Here is a 17,541-nt window from a genome sequence, read left to right on the forward strand (position 1 = left end):
TTTCTGTCTAATACAACACCGGTAATGAAGGCAAACAAGGCTTTTTCTATCTTCTTTTCTTTTGACATGACAGAACCGCTTTTAATGTAATAATAACTGAATGAGCCACTTCACTCTGTATATGTTTCTCTCTGAACACCTGTGTTTAGCCCGACTGAGGACTATTTTCTACATGAGAGTACCCCGGCCCCGGCTGGGCTTCCTGTTTCTCCGTCAGCTTTTCCTCTCTGCTGGCCTGACGGGCTCGCTTTTAGATAACTGGGCTTTCCTCCTCCCTTCCCGGGCCAGCTGTTTCCACTGCATGCAGTTTTCTAATCAGGAGCTGGTCCTGCCTGCCTCCCAACAGGCCTGCTTTTGTTGTACAGAGGTGGGACACCCCCCCCCCCTCTCCCCCCTCCCCCCACCTTCATAAGAGCAAAACCCAGGGAAAGATTATATACATGTGTTGATGTATCAACAGAGCAAAGTTTGATTACCTTCAGACGTGGACCAGAGGGACGGACACAACACACACACACACACACCACACACACACACACCACACACACACACACACACACACACACACACACACACACACACACACACACCGAGCAGTAAGGGAGATAGATGAGATTTCAAACACTGTCAATGCAGTGTTTGTTGAAGACCATCTGTTTCTTCCTGTCCCGCTGCTCAGTTCTCTCAGTACTCCATCTCTGCTGATCATTCCTGGTCCAAACACATGGATCACAGCTAGTACCACTTCCTTTAGACAGCTGTTGATCTCCTCTAAGAGAAGAATACAATAGGTGAAAGTGACCATGTGGGAAGCAGACTGGAAGGTTGGACAATTCTTAGTCAGAGTCAGTGTTTTTGATGGCAGGTTGATGTCTTTTAGCAACTACGGGCCGGACACCAGGCCTACTATACACTACTGTAACAGATTAGGCTATTACCTATCACAGTAGTCTAAATAATGTCCTTCAGCTCACATATGAGTGGTTAGTAATTCATATAATTATGTATTTTCATAGACTTTTTTGACAAAAGACATTTTGACATGTCATAGCAGGAAAAGCACAAGTGTAGCCTACTTATAAACGTTCCCAATGGATGATACCAGTTAGTTTAGCCAGTTCCGGGGTCCTTGCATTGTACATGCTGGCTCAATGGCATGACTTACTGTAACCTTTAAGAGGAGCAGAGTCATATGATATCGTTAAGGTTATCACACCTGTGCTTCTCCTGCTGTAACAAGTCAAGATGTCTGCTGTAAACAAGGTCTGTTGACTGAATAATAAAATAATAATGACAGACATATTAGTGTCCTACATTTTATAAAGTCCTGCAAAAAAGGGTGTCATCTAAAAACATCTCCATAAGAAGATAATGATGGAAAGGGCAGGGAGAAGCATACAAATAACCCACGGTGCTTACTTGACTTCGGACTTTGGGTAGGCCTTTTGCAATTTCATCCACGTGTACAAACAGTAGCTTCATCCAAGCGTGTGTGTGTTATGTAAATAAATGTAAGCGATGTGTTGCAAGTAGCTCTAGTCCACTTTCGTTTGTTTAAAGTTGCCCTCAGATGAAGAAAATTCGGAGACCCATAGTCTGGATGGACTTTACATTTTTCGGGGGGGGGGGGGGGGAGAGAAATCGACTTTGCCCTTTTTTGGCCGGTTTCGCGTTCCGTCGCAGCCACCATCTCCAGCACGAAGTAGGCTACGCTTATCAGAAACTCACAAGTGATGTTTCCTGCAATGAAATGAGATTTTGGTCCGCCGGTAAGTTCGGATATGTTCTAGCTCGTGTACAAATGCCCTCTGTGTTTAATAATGTGTGTTGTGTGTATTTAAAAAGTTTATTCTGTGCAAATCATTGGTAGAAAATCACTGTTGCTGCACAGCGTTAATCATATTCAGTTGAGGACCATGATGTTACAAAAACATACACAATAAGTAATTAGTTAAAAGCAAATGTGTAATATGCATGCGTTGATATCTGTTGTCACTTCGTTGTTTTTCGAAGCAGTCCGTTACGTGTTGACGTTGGCAGTGTAACCTGGTCAATAGTTAACCCCTGGGTCCGCATTCAGCTCGTCTCCTCATGGGGGAGGTCTATTACGTCGGGGTGGACGTGGGCACTGCCAGCGTGAGGGCTGCACTGGTGACCAGAGCCGGTCTGATAAAGAGCACTGCAGAGGAGCCCATCAGCATCTGGGAGCCCCAGTCTGACCACTATGTCCAGTCCTCCACTGAGATCTGGGAGAAATGCTGCACAGTTGTCAAGGTAGGCTGGCCTCTTTAGAGCAGTGAACCCCCCCCCCCATCCTATGTAAATGTAAATGTAAATGTGCTGTATTTATATAGCGCTTTTCCAGTCTTAACAACTGCTCAAAGCGCTTTTACATCTAGGATACATTCACCATTCACACACATTCATACACTGTGGCCGGGGCTGCCGTACAAGGTGCCACCTGCTCATCAGATAAACATTCACACACATTCACACTCCGTAGCGCAGCACCGGGGGCAACTCGGGGTTCAGTGTCTTGCCCAAGGACACTTCGACGTGGGACTGCAGGGCCAGGGATCGAACCACCAACCTTCTGACAACCGCTCTACCACTGAGCCACAGCCGCCCCTATCAGATAAACTCACCCATACTGTAGTAGACCAGGTGTCTTCAACGATTTTTAAGCCAAGGACCCCTTAAATGAAAGAGATGGAGAGACTACATTGCATAAAATAAAAGTGCATTTTTAACTGGGCCCACAACAGGGCTGCACAATTAATCGCAATTTTATCAAAATCGCAATATCGACTAGTACAATATCCAAATCGCAGAGGGGTGCAATATTTGTTAAATGCAAACTATGTGTCAAACCATTCTGATCGAAGTAGTGTGGTGCTGCAGAGACATCCTGGACTACAAATCGTATCCTACGGACTACAAAAACATTTTGATTTGGTACAGATCCTTGCAAAACTCACACTAGTCATTTTAATTTTTCAATTTTTTTAAATTTCAATTTTCAATAAAAATGAGAACAATGATACAAACATGACCATTCCCTTCAATATTGTGAATCATATTGCAATCACAATATCAGTCGAAATAATCGCAATTAGATATTTTCCTCATATTGTGCAGCCTTAGCCTACAATTAGGCGTAGGGCGGCCTAAAGCTTTTATACATACCTTTTTTTGCAGTTTTTTAAAATAGCCTTATAATTGTTGGCATGCTATTATAAATCATGTTTTCCTTTTAAAATGTAATTTGGCACCGTATCTGTGGATGGCTACCTTAGTACCCACCTGTCCTTTAGGCCAATAAGCCTGTCATTAGTGGGGATTTATATTTGCTAACAATATGTTGGATTTATGTTAAGACTTTTTAATCTTTGAAAAAACTTTCCAAAATTAACAATGATTTGCATTGACTCTGTTGAATATCCCTGCTGTAAACTACTATAGACCCCACTCGTCATGTTCCAAATGTGTTCATTTCAAATTATTTTAAAGTGGATGTGAAGTAACACAACATAAAAATGGATATTGTCAGATTATTCTTTTCATACAATTTGATTGTCACTGTTTAGGTTAGTTTTGTTGAACTTTGCATTCCCACAAATTGAGTGAATACTTTGAATTAATATTGCAACTGTTTATCCATTACTTTAAACTAATATTGCATGCTTTTAGCTTCTACTTTTTGTAGTACTGCTACTGTTTATCCATTCAAACATGCTGATTATTTGTGAAAATAAATCAGGACTCATTTATTGTATGTCACTGTAACACACAATGTATGTTAAACTAAGATTCAGTGCCTGCTAACGTGTTCATACATACCATATTACAGTCACTCCACAGATATTATTAATCTGTAAAAGCATTGACCTACTGTCTCAGACTATATTTGTATCTGTCCCAGCGAGTTACCCAAAGCGTGGAGAGGAGTCAAGTACGAGGGATCGGTTTTGATGCCACCTGCTCACTAGTGGTTTTGGACCAAAGCTTCCAGCCCGTGCCAGTCTGTCAGGACGGTAAGTGAAAACATTTTTCTCCCTTTATAGCCTGATCCTTGTCCCTCACATGCCACTCATATGTTTTTGCGTACCATTTATACCTAAGTAAGTACACAATGTGGTTACTAAGAGTGGACTTAATCATGTTTTTAAAAAGCTGATTGTAAAATGTTACTAGAATGGAGTTTTGGCATGAAACCTTTCAGTTGTTGAGTTTTGCTTGAACAGGTGTTGTTTTAGTCTAATGTAATAGAATACTTTATTGATCCCAGAATGTAAAACCCCTGCTCCACAGCAAGGTTAAAGGTCAGGGTAAAGCTAAAGTACAGAACCCCTGGAGTTGGTTGGGATTCATGTTTATTTTATTTTCAATTAGTCAAATTGGATGCAGGGGTCAGGGCCCAGATATTGAGGTTAAATGACTGATTGTATGCTACGTAGATATATCATATCTCTCACAGTCAGAGTTTTGTTTATCATCGCCTAATTCAATCCATCTGGGGTGTTCAGTCCATGCAGTATTGGCCATTTGGTACATTTTATTTACATTTTGCTTCTTTCCCCTCTTCCTCTTTTCTCTTCTTTCCCAGGTGACAGACAAAGGAATGTGGTGATGTGGATGGACCATCGCGCTGAAGAGCAGGCCGCTCGTATAACCAGCACAGGCCACAGAGTCCTGAGCAGGGTGGGAGGGGTCATGTCACCAGAGATGCAACCCCCTAAGCTGCTCTGGCTCAAAGAGGTGAGAGGTGAGCGAGGTCACCACAGGACCAGTGATCTACAGTGGTGCTCAAAAGTTACATACACATGCTTAAGTTGACTAAAAAGAGGAATAAAAAAAATCAGTTTGGAAATTTATTTTAATACCTAAATTAAAAAATGAGGAAAATCCAACCTTAAGGACACCAATTTTCTTTGTGAATGAATAACGTATTGTAAATAAATAAATGTCTTATTTAAAATACAGGGGTCATAAGTATACATACCCCTATGTTAAATCCCATAGAGGCAGGCAGATTTTATTATAAAGGCAGTTATTCCTGGATTCAGGATATTATGCATCCTGATAAGTTCCCTTGGCCTTTAGAATTAAAATACCCCACATCCTCACATACTCTTCACCATGCTTAGAGATAGGATGGGATACTTTCTATAAAATCATCTCTCAATGCAAAATCAAACCAGGTATTAGTCTAACTGAAATAAAACCATGCCTATCTCTAAGCATGGTGAAGAGTATGGATGATGGTGGGGCTATTTTAATTCTAAAGGCCAAGGGAACTTTATCAGGAGCATAATATCCTGAATCCAGGAAATAACTGGCCTTTAATAATAAAAATCTGCTGCCTCTATGGGAATTTAACATAGGGGTATGTATATTATGACCCCTGTATTTTAAATAAGAACATTATTTATTTACAATACGTTATCATTCACAAAGAAAATTGGTGTCCTTAAAGGTGGATGTTACCTCATTTTTAATTTAGGTATTAAAATAAATTTCCAAAACATGATTTTTTTTCCTCTTTTAGTCAACTAAGCATGTGTATGTAAACTTTGAGCACCAACTGTAGTATATGTTTTATTGTCGCTCTCTGTATTGGTTTGTCAGCATGTGTGTGTTGTTGTTGTTTTAGTTTATTAGCCTTACCCACCTTTTTTGGGGGGAAGTATCTGATAGATGAACGCTTCCTGAAGGTGGTTTTATGGTCTGTTAGTACATGCATGTGCTGTTACTACTCACTGATCATGTGGTTCACTTAGCACACATTTCTCTTGTCTTTTAATCAGAATCTGAGAGAAATCTGCTGGAACAAAGCGGGACACTTTTTTGACCTTCCAGACTTCCTGTCTTGGAAGGCAACAGGTTCTTTGACACGGTGAGCCAAAGCCCGTCTACGGAAAGCTTGTTCACTCCCTATTTAGTCCCATTGTATCAAATTTGGTTGCAGTTCCACCAGAGTTCCACTAAGGGTGATCCTGTGCAAAATGAATGGGACTCTTTGAAGCTAGACAACTAAATGTGTCTCTTTTGCCTGATTGTTATTGAATAATCTCAGATTTGATTGTAGTTTTTGCAAGTTTGACATGGATTGTTGGTCTAAAGTTGAATGATCAGGTACTTATGTCCTTTCGATTTCTTACAGATTGAGTCGTTTTTGCCCATAACGTGCTAGCATTCTGCTAATGAATGCTGAGTGTAAGCCAGAAGTATCAAGATAGTTTACTGTCTCTTAACATGTGTAAAAGTTTCCGAGTAGGATTGAAAGGGGTTAACCATTTACAGTGACCTACAAATTGTTGTTAATGACTACAGTATTATAATAAGGAGACGATAAGCTGATGAAACATTATCCTTTTATCAAATGTCTGTTTAAAAGAAAGAATAGGGTTGTCCTCTAAAGCAGGCAAAATTCCAAGAAGTGTGTCTTTTATCATGGACAAACTGTTTTTGTTTTTTTCTGTGGCCTTCACCAGATTCTGTGTATCTATTAGCAGCAACAAAATGGGGGCGGGGCAGGGACAGGGACAGATGTTCAGGGTTAAATAAAAGATTAACAGAGTATGCACATAGAAGTAGTTTACATCGTTTGAAAGCTGTCTGGAACCTGAAATTTAATTTGAGATTAGTGCACTGTGTCAAGTTTAGTTCAAGTCATAAATCATTGTTAGTGTTGTTGTTACAAAGATTTGTTAATTTTTGTTATCACCCCAAAAAATGTTTTTAACGAAAAAATGTTTTAAAAAATCAAACCACATTAAGACACCAAGACCCTGAGGAACACCACCGGAAAACCATGGTGTGATTTGGTATCAAAAAGTTTTGACATTTGGAGATTTCTAACAGAATTGTGTTTTTTGGCGATTGGATGGTGAGCATTTCTGTTCATCACACATCGTCTGATTATTTATACAGTGATGTCAAGTTTCAAAAAGTGGTCTCCCTACAAAAGAAATGGCTCCTATGGGGACTAACATCCACGAGAGTCTCTGCTTTCGAAGACTATTTAAGGGGACCCCAGTATGCAGAAATAGAGTATGGTTTTTTGCCCCAACCTGCATGGGATTAGCATGGATGTCTGTAAAGGGGAGACTTATGGATATCTATAGATCCAAGTTTCATTCAGATATCCTGAGGTGAGAAGTCAAAGGACCCATTTGAAAATGGCCACACCAGTTTTTCCCCTCTCCTTAATTACCGTAAATGTAGAGCGTTATGCAGCCTCCTCCTCTCTAACTTAAAAACAGAGCCTGCTACAACAGTTAATGTGACCTCATATTCTACATGATGAATGTGTTATGATGAGACATATTACAGTACTATTTGGTGTTGTTTCACAGGTCTTTATGTACTCTGCTGTGTAAATGGACGTATTGCCCTCCAGAGGGATGGGATGCTGGTTTTTGGACTAGCATTGGAATGGAAGATATCCTCGAAAACAACTTTTCCAAAATAGGTAAAAGACATGAACAACCATGTGTCTTATTAATTGCATGTACGATTTTAAGAAGAAATTTCACTGAGCGTGTTACAATCTTTTCAAACACCAGGCAGCATGACGTGTTCTCCAGGGATCCCGTTGGGGGACGGACTCACCCAGGAGGCCGCAGCAGATTTGGGTTTGGAGCCGGGAACTGCAGTTGGTGCTTCTGTCATTGATGCTCATGCTGGAGGCCTTGGTATTATATTCTAAACCTGTTCAGTAAACCAGTCTCCTCTCCAAATATATCTATTTGTTCTAAGTTTTCTTACAACCGATGAGCTCCTTTCTTATTTTTTAAGCCAACATAATAATCTTTAAAAAAAAAAAAAAAAAAAAACTTTAGGAAACTGGGCTTGTCTGACACCTGAGAGGTATACAGTAGCTTTGCATGTTCCACATAGATTTGAGAGTTAATAGTTTTGAAATATAAACTTTCAGGACTGTAATATCATCTGTAATGTCATCAGGAAGATGTACAGAACAAATTTGTTTTTTACCAATCTTGCCAGACCTTAAGACAAACCAATAAGACAAACCTCTTAAGGTGTCAAAAATGAAAATGTCCGTCCACTAGAGAGCCTAAATAAACATAACAAACAACATTACTGGTTACATTTTGATACGTAAGTGTTAGGTTTAGCATAATTGTGGTGATAGAGAATGTCAGGGACTCATCAACACTAGATTTCAATCTCAGGGTAATGTAAATATACACAGCACGTTCTTAGAATAGTTTCAGGATCTTGTGTAAGCTGAAAACCTGAGTCCGGCACCTGAGGAGAAACAATAAAATGTCCCAAAAGCAGAGGGCCCATTCTCTGGGGTAAATGACGGTACATTTTAAAGCAAGTGGATTTTTAGATTTCTTATGTAAAGTGTGGTCTGTGGTGCCAGATAAAACAGAATGTTGACGACACTCTGAGCCAATAGTTGTCAAGATACATTTTTTTACTTGTTTAATTTGTTTTGCGTTTCGTGCCTTGTTAGATAGCCGACAGTAGAGGTGATAGAAGATGGGGATGACGTGTAATAAAGATCCCTGATTAGATTTCGAGCAGGGATGTTGCGGTAACTTTTAATCTGTTTAAAAGGTTGGCTTTTGTATCTGTGAGCAGCAGTCGGCGATTCCTCTGGTTTTAAGATTCTAACCATCTGGTTTGGTTCTGGAGATAAACTGCTCGTGAACTCTGCCCTCTGCCCTCTGCCTATCACACGTTGTTGCATCAGTCAGAGGCTAAAACACTCTGCACTTTTACTTGTCATGCATGTCATATTGATGTACAACCCCTGCGCGAAGAAGAACCTTCTACCTATAACTCTAACCAGCTTGACAAACATTATTCCAGCAGTTAGTGTCACTGCTGAATTCCATGTGAAAGTTAGAAAAACACTTCAAAAGGATTGGAGGCTTTTCATTTGCTAATCATTGGAAAATGTCCCTGACCAATGCTCTGACAGGAGTTTTGTGAATTAACAAATAATAATATAATGTATATACTATTAAAATAATATAATATAATGTGTACCCCCCCCCCCACAAAAAAATAAAAGTTCAGTATGTTGCTAAAATCTGATTTAAAATGTGTAATTATGCTCTTTCCAGGTGTGATAGGTGCAGATGTAAAAGGCTTTCACTTGCCCTGTGAGGACCAGCCAATCACCTCCCGCATGGCAATGATCTGTGGGACGTCAACCTGTCACATGGCGGTGAGTTTTTTTACAGCTACATTTCACTGTGTGTGACTTTTTGAAAAATGCTCTTGAATGTAGTTAGTGTAGATATGGTATGAACTCCATGATCACACTTTTTCTGATCTTGGAGGTGATGTAAAACATAGCTAATACTGTGCGATCTATCATAAGTAATGATAAATAACTTTTCCCATACATGGTGATAGTAGGACCACCCTGAATGTTTCCATTACATAAGTCATTTTTACATGCATCATATGTTTATTGATTTTTTTTTATTGTATGGAGACTTAAATTACTTTATGCCAGCCACCCTCCTGAGGAAACCCATTTCCCCATTTCGGCAACTTGTACCATACCAACATTTTTATAAGTAACAATAAGTAGTTGCACGTTGGTACAAGCAACGCGCAACTTCTTCTTCTTCTTTTCGTTTCTTCTTGTTTTATACACTAAATGTAACTATCCTATGTTACTATCCTTTTTTACTGTAACGCCTATTGGACTGCAGATGGAAATTAGCCCTCAGGCTACAATCTGGCACATTTACGTATACTGCTGTGCTTGTTCATCAATGTGCATTGTCCTGGAATTAATCAAAATAAAAGAAACTACTTAAATACTATTTAAAAAGATGTAAGTAAACCTATGTTTATGCAAGTTGCGCTTCTTTTTTGGTAATCTAAAAGGGGTTTCTATACAGTATTTCTGTTTTTACTAAAGCCATATTTATCTCTTTGTAGATTATAAGTGTGATATACAGTGCTAACTGAAACATTCCATTTTTTATTCACATGCATCAGATCAGCGAGCAGCCTCTGTTTGTGCCCGGAGTGTGGGGTCCCTGCCTGTCTGCCATGGTGCCGGCCATGTGGCTCAATGAGGGAGGACAGAGTGCTACAGGAAGGCTGGTCAGTCCTCCGTCAAATCACACGCAGGATTTCACTGAGCCGATTTTTGCTGTGCATCAACAGAAAACTGTATGCAAGTCAGACAAATGTATACAATCAACGTGAAATGTTCCCAAAAGACACCCGGACGTGAGCCTCTCATCTGGCCGCATAAACGACAATGCTTTAAATCAGTTTGTTCTATAACGTCACCGTATGCTCCACTGACTTTACATTGGAATTTGTAAAGGTTTTTGAAAATTGATCATGTCATCTGTAATCCTTTCCGTTAAACTGTGTTGCTCTCTCCTCCCTCAGATCGAGCACATGGTGAAGGGCCACGCCGCGTACACACAGCTCCAGGAAGAGGCTCGGCAGAGGTCAGCTGATGCGTTTAGTGCTTAGTTTAGCTAAGTTTAGGAAGGTTAAGTATTTATTACAACGTGACTATAATGTAGACGTTGCAAAGAAAGTGATTTATTTTTGAATTGTTTGATTTTCTTAACTTAGAATTACATGAAAATGCCGTGGTACAGTGACCATGCTCGCCCACCGATTGGCTTACTGGAGCACTTAAAGAGATGGTATTAGTAACGCCTGTGCTGGTTCTGCTATGTCATTATGAAATGTCTTCAGTGGAAAAAGGCTGCAGCATTTTCAAAGTAAATGATTTTCCGTACAACATCGTTAGTTGTTTCATAGGACTGGGCTCTTTATTTGCTTACTGTCACTTCCCCCCAGAGTTCCCTTCACTGGCGTGAACATCTACAGCTATCTGAACAGCCACCTGAGTTCAATGGCTAGCTCCCGTGTTACTGTTGACCTGCTGGCCTCCAGTCTTCATGTGTGGCCGGACTTTCATGGGAATAGATCGCCCCTGGCTGACCCCACCTTGAAAGGCATGGTGAGGAAACATAAGACGTGACTCATTACACAATGTGTCATTGATCAAAGCATGTATTTTTTTTTTTTTTTAAGTTTATTTACTGCACTACAGAGGCATGCTTTTTTTAGTATGTTTCAGTGGTTCAATCTTATTATTTTAGTAAATTAATTATAAGTAGTTAAAGTAACTATATGTAACTTTCAGTTTGGGTTGGTTCTAGCAGCCGCTTTGGACAAAAGCGGTAGTGTTTTTACCTCATCTGCTGTCGTAAAGGTCTTTTCTTTACGGTGTTGTATTACTGAGTTATTGTTATCGTGAGGTCATGTAGTCGCGATGAAAGTTTTGCTCAGACAAAAAATCCTTAATTTACAGTAAGAGAATAAGTTACAGATGCATCTTTGCATGTCAAGTGTTTGGATTCTTTTGGATGCCTCGTAAGCTAAACCAGGAATCACGGTCACTTTGTCCCGAGCCAAAGCATTTAGAGTTTGTTGTAGCAACCGATGTAATAATAACTTTGATATAAAAACCCACAAACGCTTTATACAAGTAATTTTCCAGGGGGACAAGGAAATAGGAAATATTATGCCAACATAAACACGGACCAAATGAACAAAACGTCCCCGCTAAATGGAAGTAATTTAATGTTGGCTTAATTGTTTCCATTCAATTCTTCCCTTTTTAGATTTTAGTTATTCTTTGTTTAATTTCTCTGTTTCCTGTGATGGTCCGGCCCCAGTATCAACCATAACTAAAACACATAAAATAACATTCAAAGACAATTAGGGCTACTGAAAGAAATCTCCTGCTTCCTTTTACCTGGCTGGATATGCTAACATAGGCTTAGTGATTGATAGATAATCTGTTACCCACCAAATTGTGTTACTGGTGGAGCAACCATCCAACCTAGCCGACGCAAGAATACAGAGAATTGCAGAAAAAGAAAAATCGGTACGGTAGAAAAGCCGTCAAACAAGGAATACATAGGCTTTCCCAGTGTTACAGAATCTGTTACCCACCCAATTGACTGTAGCACATTACCTGCGCAATCATTCATTGCAGGAAAAATGGTGCCTCTAAACCTTATAATGGTTCTTTCATGTTTGTCTCATTTGCTGTTACAGGTCATTTTAGACCATTGAATGAAAAATGACAGAGCCTCAAAAACATTAAAAAGTTACATACATTCAGGTTAGAAATAACGTGGTGTTCTCCCAAGACGCTGCTTATTGAATGTGTTCGTTTCATTTAACATTTTGGGAAATACACTCATTTGCTTTCTTTTAGAGAGCTAGATGAGGACATTGATACCACTCTGATATCGTTCTCATATAAATGTTAGAAATTTAAACTAAATAACTGTATTTCCCAAAATGTGGAACTACTCTTTTAAAGAACAGAGTTTCATCAAACAGTTAGCTAGAAGCTAATTAAAGCAGGTATGTCACTCGCACCACAGTCAGGCTCAAGGTCAATCCTCATCTCATACCAAAATATCAGAATTTCATTCAGCCTTTTCATTTTTTTTTTTTTTACATTGCACCGACAACAGTTTACATTCACCTTTTAAGGGATTTTACAGGCGTATTATTATTTTGAGTGCAAAGAATAAAACTCGGTACTCCAAATGAAAGTGCGTCACAATTGAGCCACTGAAGTGATTTCTGTGTTTTGTAAGCTAATTATTGTTTCCAGACCATATCTATAATTCCAGGAAGCAGGAAGCAGGAAGCCAGGAAGTAGAGAACCGTTGAATATTGTTTTGACTGAATCACTGGTGATTTGAGATACCAGACCCTCAATGACAGCTCTGCTTTCCCATAACCCTTTGTTGGTGAATGCCCCCATCTGGTGACTCCTATTATTGAGTGTGGTGACATTTTTGAATGACACATTACTGTTTTTCAGGTGATCGGCCTGCCACTCTCCCAAACCTTGGATGACTTGGCCCTGCTCTATTTAGCCACTGTACAAGCCCTCGCTGTGAGTCTTCTGTTTTCAGATAACTGACTCTGAGCCTCAGTCTGACAACCTAGTAACTTTTAAAGTGCAAAGGAAGGTTGTATTTGTTTACTTGTAACCTGATTCCGCTTTTATTTTTGTATCGGTTTTCAGCTTGGTACTCTTCATATTCTGGAGGCCATGAAAGAAGCAGGACATGACATCAGAACTCTCTTCCTTTGTGGCGGATTGAGCAAAAACGCCCTGTTTGTCCAGATTCACGCCAACGCTACAGGTATAAAATACTAACTAACGAAGGGATGATGATAGCTTTGGAGAAAACTTTTGAGATTGTGAATGTCAATTGGGCTAAATAGACATTGTATCAAAAATAATAAATAATGGTAACACAAAAACGTTTAGGTTCTCTACAATCTTTACTAAACTGTACACATTGTTATGAAAACTTTTGTTATATCGCCGATGGAGGCTTTAGCCAAATCCACTTGTTTTCAATATTGTCCTTTTCAGGATTGCCCGTGGTGTTGCCCGACCAGATGGAGGCAGTGTTAATAGGTGCAGCAATCCTGGGTGCATGTGCTTCACAGGACTACAGCACTATACAGGTGGAGTGACACACAGACACATACAGTATCATAACTAAGGGCATGACAAATGGATGGGGGGCTTAGGCTGAAAAGGCTTAAAGACTTAATTTGTTGGGTTCAATTTGGAGTATCTTTGTGTGCTTTTAAACACAGGTTCTTAATGAATTTACCAATATTCACGCCACCGCTGGTGAGTCACGTTATGAAAAATGTCTGCAAAAAGTACAGTATGTTTTTGTTTTTAGTAGATTACAAGATACATTTGAATTATTTCTTAAAAAAACACCACACAAAATCACACAGATTGTCAAAAATATGTAATATGTAGTCTTGGAACTTGAACCTGGAAATGTGGTGTACATGTAGTTGTGTTCCACACTGGGAAAAACAACCAGTATCCTTAAGCTGAATATTGCATAAGAGAGGAGGTACTGTATGTGGTTTTGTACTCCTAAATGCACTGGTGTGTGTGTGTGTGTGTGTGTGTGTGTGTGTGGTGTGTGTGTGTGTGTGTGTGTGTGTGTGTGTGTGTGTGTGTGTGGTGTTGTGTGTGTGTGTGTGTGTGTGTGTGTGTGGTGTGTGTGTGTGTGTGTGTGGTGTGGTGTGTGTGTGTGTGTGTGTGTGTGTGTGTGTGTGTGTGTTAGAGCTTGGTTCCCAAAAGAATACAATGTTTGTATATGTTCAAAACACTAGATCCTTCATCTCCCAACTGGATAGCATCTTTAATTAAATCGCCCCTACCTCCTAAATGCCCACTTCTTGCTAACCACACACCTCCTGTTTGTAATGCAGACTTATTATTGTAAAAATGTCTCAAGCCCAACCCCCATTTCTTTTTTTTTTCCAGAGACACAGCAGTCATTATACAGTTGTTTCCACTGTCTGTAGTACTCTGCACAAGGAGTAAAGCAAACTTCATGTGTGAAATCAGTGGCGTGTCCCTTTTATTAAAAAAAAAAAAAAAAAAAAGTGTTTGTTTTGTATATATTTAGCAGTTTGCGATCCAATCTTCTTGTTTTGTAGTCTAATAAAATAGACCTCAAAACCATGAAATGCCACACAGCACAGATCTATTTATCACTGGCTCAATGCCTCCATCTGCTGGGTGGAACCAAAACACAAAGTATTGAGTTCCAGTGACGATTTGCACATAGTGTGTTTAAAGCTTCAGTAGGTAACTTTTGTAAAATGTATTTTTTAACATATTTGTTAAAACTGTCACTATGTCCTGACAGTAGAATATGAGACAGATAATCTGTGAAAAAAATCAAGCTCCTGTGGCTCCTCTCTGTCCTTTTACGCCACTAGCAGAATACACCGCTCCCGGTCAGAAACAGCCAATCAGAGCAAGGCGGACTGTCTTAGCAGTGTCAATCACTCTCGTGTACGCGCCGCTCATACCCCTCCCCCGCACAGCGCGTGCCGTGTTCAAGCTCAAGATTGCCAGTGTGCGCAGTTGTGCTAATCGCGGAGAAAACTTTTCAGGAAAACTGCCAATTTCTCGAGTGACACCTGCTCAGAAAACAAAGACGGGCAAACAGAAGAAGACCGATGACAAAAAGCGAGCTTAAGAATTAAACCGAGCCCGAAATAAGCGAGGGTCAACATCGAAGCGGCTTTTCAGAGGTGGAGGGAGCTACGCCTCCTAGAAGGATTCAACACGGATTCAGAGCTAGCGTTAGCCACATTTTGCTTGACATGTAAGTATCCCTGCTTGTTTTATTTCATTTTTTAAGAACTACAAAAACTAAGATATCGATGGTTACGTACACTTTCAGTACACTGGTGATAGCGCAAATCTCAGTTTACTCTGTAGCTTGTGCTAAGTCTAACAGTTAGCTTGTTAGCTTGTGGCACAGCAGGAATGTTGTAGCAGGTGAAGATTAACTTTACTTGCTAACTCCTTCACCCTCCGTATAAGCAATATTGTTTCGATACCTACAATTAGTAACCCCAAAATGTTTTTTGTCAATCACAACAAAGTAGCTATGGTTAAACAACTTTAATTGTGCGCTGTCCCTGTCGAAGTTTGGCAATGCAGAATTCTACTTTGATTATTTTTAAACACGTTTCTTCCCCCTCAGGATGAAAATTTTGGGTAATCAAATGTCTGACACAAATTCTTTGTGCTCCTTCAAAGGTCAGACATGGCCCCGGACACAGAGGCACGTGAAGGAATCGTCTTCAGTCCAAATCAAAATGTTCAGTATTTCCTTGTGCAGGAGTACTTTTCTGAAAAAAGCTGATTTATTGTACCCATATGCAAAATAAAACCAAAGACATTTTCTAAGATGTTATTCCTTGGCTTATTGAGCTTCCTCACTGATTCATCATTCCTACTGAAAGTTTAGATCCAAAGGTAATTCAGTAATGTATTGTGTAAAGTGCTACTTTGTTGTCACAAATGAGCGATTACATAAAAAATCATTTTAAACCCTTTTCATTTAAATATTTACAAAACTTTTAATAGAAATATTTTAAATAAGCAATTTTTTATATAAGCTATACCCTACTCAGAGTAAAACCCCTGTATTGTCCATGAGGATGTGGAAAGCATCGGTGGCCCTGCTTACTAGCCTGCGCGTTTACGGCAGGCCCCGCTGTGGGGGAGGAGCTGTGGAGGGGGGGCTGTAGCGCAGCAGAGAACAGGGGAGGGACCTGTAAGGTGTGCTCGTTCAAATTTTAGGCTAAGTCCACGTTTTCTCAGATCTCCCTACTGCAGCTTTAAGATGTAAAGTGATTATTAAATCTTCGGCGAGGTCAAGCTATCATCCCTTGGTGTCTCAAGAACCCAAGCTTGGAGCACAAGAGAATGGAAAACCTTTAAGCCAGATGTACTAAAAATAAGACGTTATGGTTTGGACTCGGCTGCACCTGTCGACCCATTTTCAGACTTAACTTCTGCAGGCAGTTGTTGTGTCTGATCCTCTTGGCTGCACACAGTCAACTGGCTGGATTTTGTAGGTTCAGACAGCAGAGAGGCCCTGCACTGCATTAGTCATAAACTCAACCAGAACAAAACCACTGCAGTTGGCTGGTGTTATTATAACTGGGTCACGGCTGGCCTGAAATGGAATGTGCACAACATGATTTATTGAGTGATATTTGTCTTTGCTATTTATGTTTTAGGAGGCAATGAAGGGAATGGCTAAAGTGGGGAAAGTTGTTCAGCCTGACTATAAGCTCCAGAGGTGAGACAGACAGTTTTTTTTTTTTCAAGTATTTGGTTAAAGTTATGATTGTTGTAATGGTCTGTGGGATAGTAACATCAATGTATGAAATATATGTGATGCTTGATTCAATAAGAATGCATCATATCACCATTTTTGTTACCCAAACAAATGTTGGCTTCTTCAACAACTCACCTTTTCATAGGAACCACTTTAAAAAAAGAATTTCTACTTTTCTTTTTATTCCATCTATTCATGTAAAGTCCTATACATATATGCAATTTTTAAATATATAAATTTAATGCTTGTGATTTTATTTCTAATGTGTAGCAAATTGCATTACATTTGAATGTGCAAAGTGGCCTATATAAATAAAGATTGATTGAGTTACAAGTAACCATAATGTATAATATTGGACTAGCACTAGTCAAGGTTAGGTTATGAGGGAACTTCACTATGTAAGAAGTCTGTGTAATTTATAATTACAATTACATGTGAAACCTGCAGCTCTATGCAACACATTTGTGTTATTAATTTTCTGCACATCTTACTTTTCTCAGCTTCTATGAGAGAAAGTACAAAGTGTTTCTGCGACTGTTCGCCCACCAGAGGGAGTACCAGGCCCTCATGAACCAGAGATAACGCTGCTGTTGGGAGGCGGCCGAGCTGGAACTGACTTTCTCTGATGTAATAATGTTGACAAATCCACACACTGAAAATGAGAACAGAAGTCTTAGCCTTGATGCTTTTACTTTTCGTCTCAATTAAAATAACTTAAAGGACAACAGCTTTCTGAAGTTAATATCTGTCAGCAGGTTTAGTTGATTCTGAGTTGGTGAGTGGTGCCAGAGTT

The 17,541-nt window shown here is 39.7% G+C and overlaps 1 protein-coding gene across 5 annotated transcripts; it reads left to right on the top strand.

Annotated features, from left to right (window-relative positions):
• The first annotated feature begins 1,594 nt into the window (after positions 1–1,594).
• On the top strand, positions 1,595–17,475 carry fggy (FGGY carbohydrate kinase domain containing). Of its 5 annotated transcripts, none has more exons than XM_032530863.1 (16): positions 1,595–1,769; positions 2,017–2,274; positions 3,923–4,034; positions 4,607–4,758; positions 5,808–5,896; positions 7,359–7,474; positions 7,569–7,697; positions 9,105–9,208; positions 9,997–10,104; positions 10,402–10,463; positions 10,825–10,987; positions 12,878–12,952; positions 13,085–13,205; positions 13,442–13,536; positions 16,648–16,709; positions 17,249–17,475. In XM_032530863.1, exons 2-16 carry the CDS (start codon positions 2,092–2,094, stop codon positions 17,328–17,330), a joined length of 1,653 nt encoding a protein of 550 aa, XP_032386754.1. In that variant the 5' UTR covers positions 1,595–1,769; positions 2,017–2,091; the 3' UTR covers positions 17,331–17,475. The 5 variants fall into 5 exon arrangements, with proteins under 5 accessions (XP_032386754.1, XP_032386752.1, XP_032386753.1 ...); XM_032530861.1 differs by having other exon boundaries at positions 1,641–1,769; positions 2,081–2,274; XM_032530862.1 differs by having other exon boundaries at positions 1,654–1,769; positions 2,014–2,274.
• Positions 17,476–17,541: the final 66 nt, after the last annotated feature.

Source organism: Etheostoma spectabile, chromosome 12 (assembly GCF_008692095.1).
Source record: "Etheostoma spectabile isolate EspeVRDwgs_2016 chromosome 12, UIUC_Espe_1.0, whole genome shotgun sequence".
Lineage (NCBI taxonomy): Eukaryota > Metazoa > Chordata > Actinopteri > Perciformes > Percidae > Etheostoma > Etheostoma spectabile.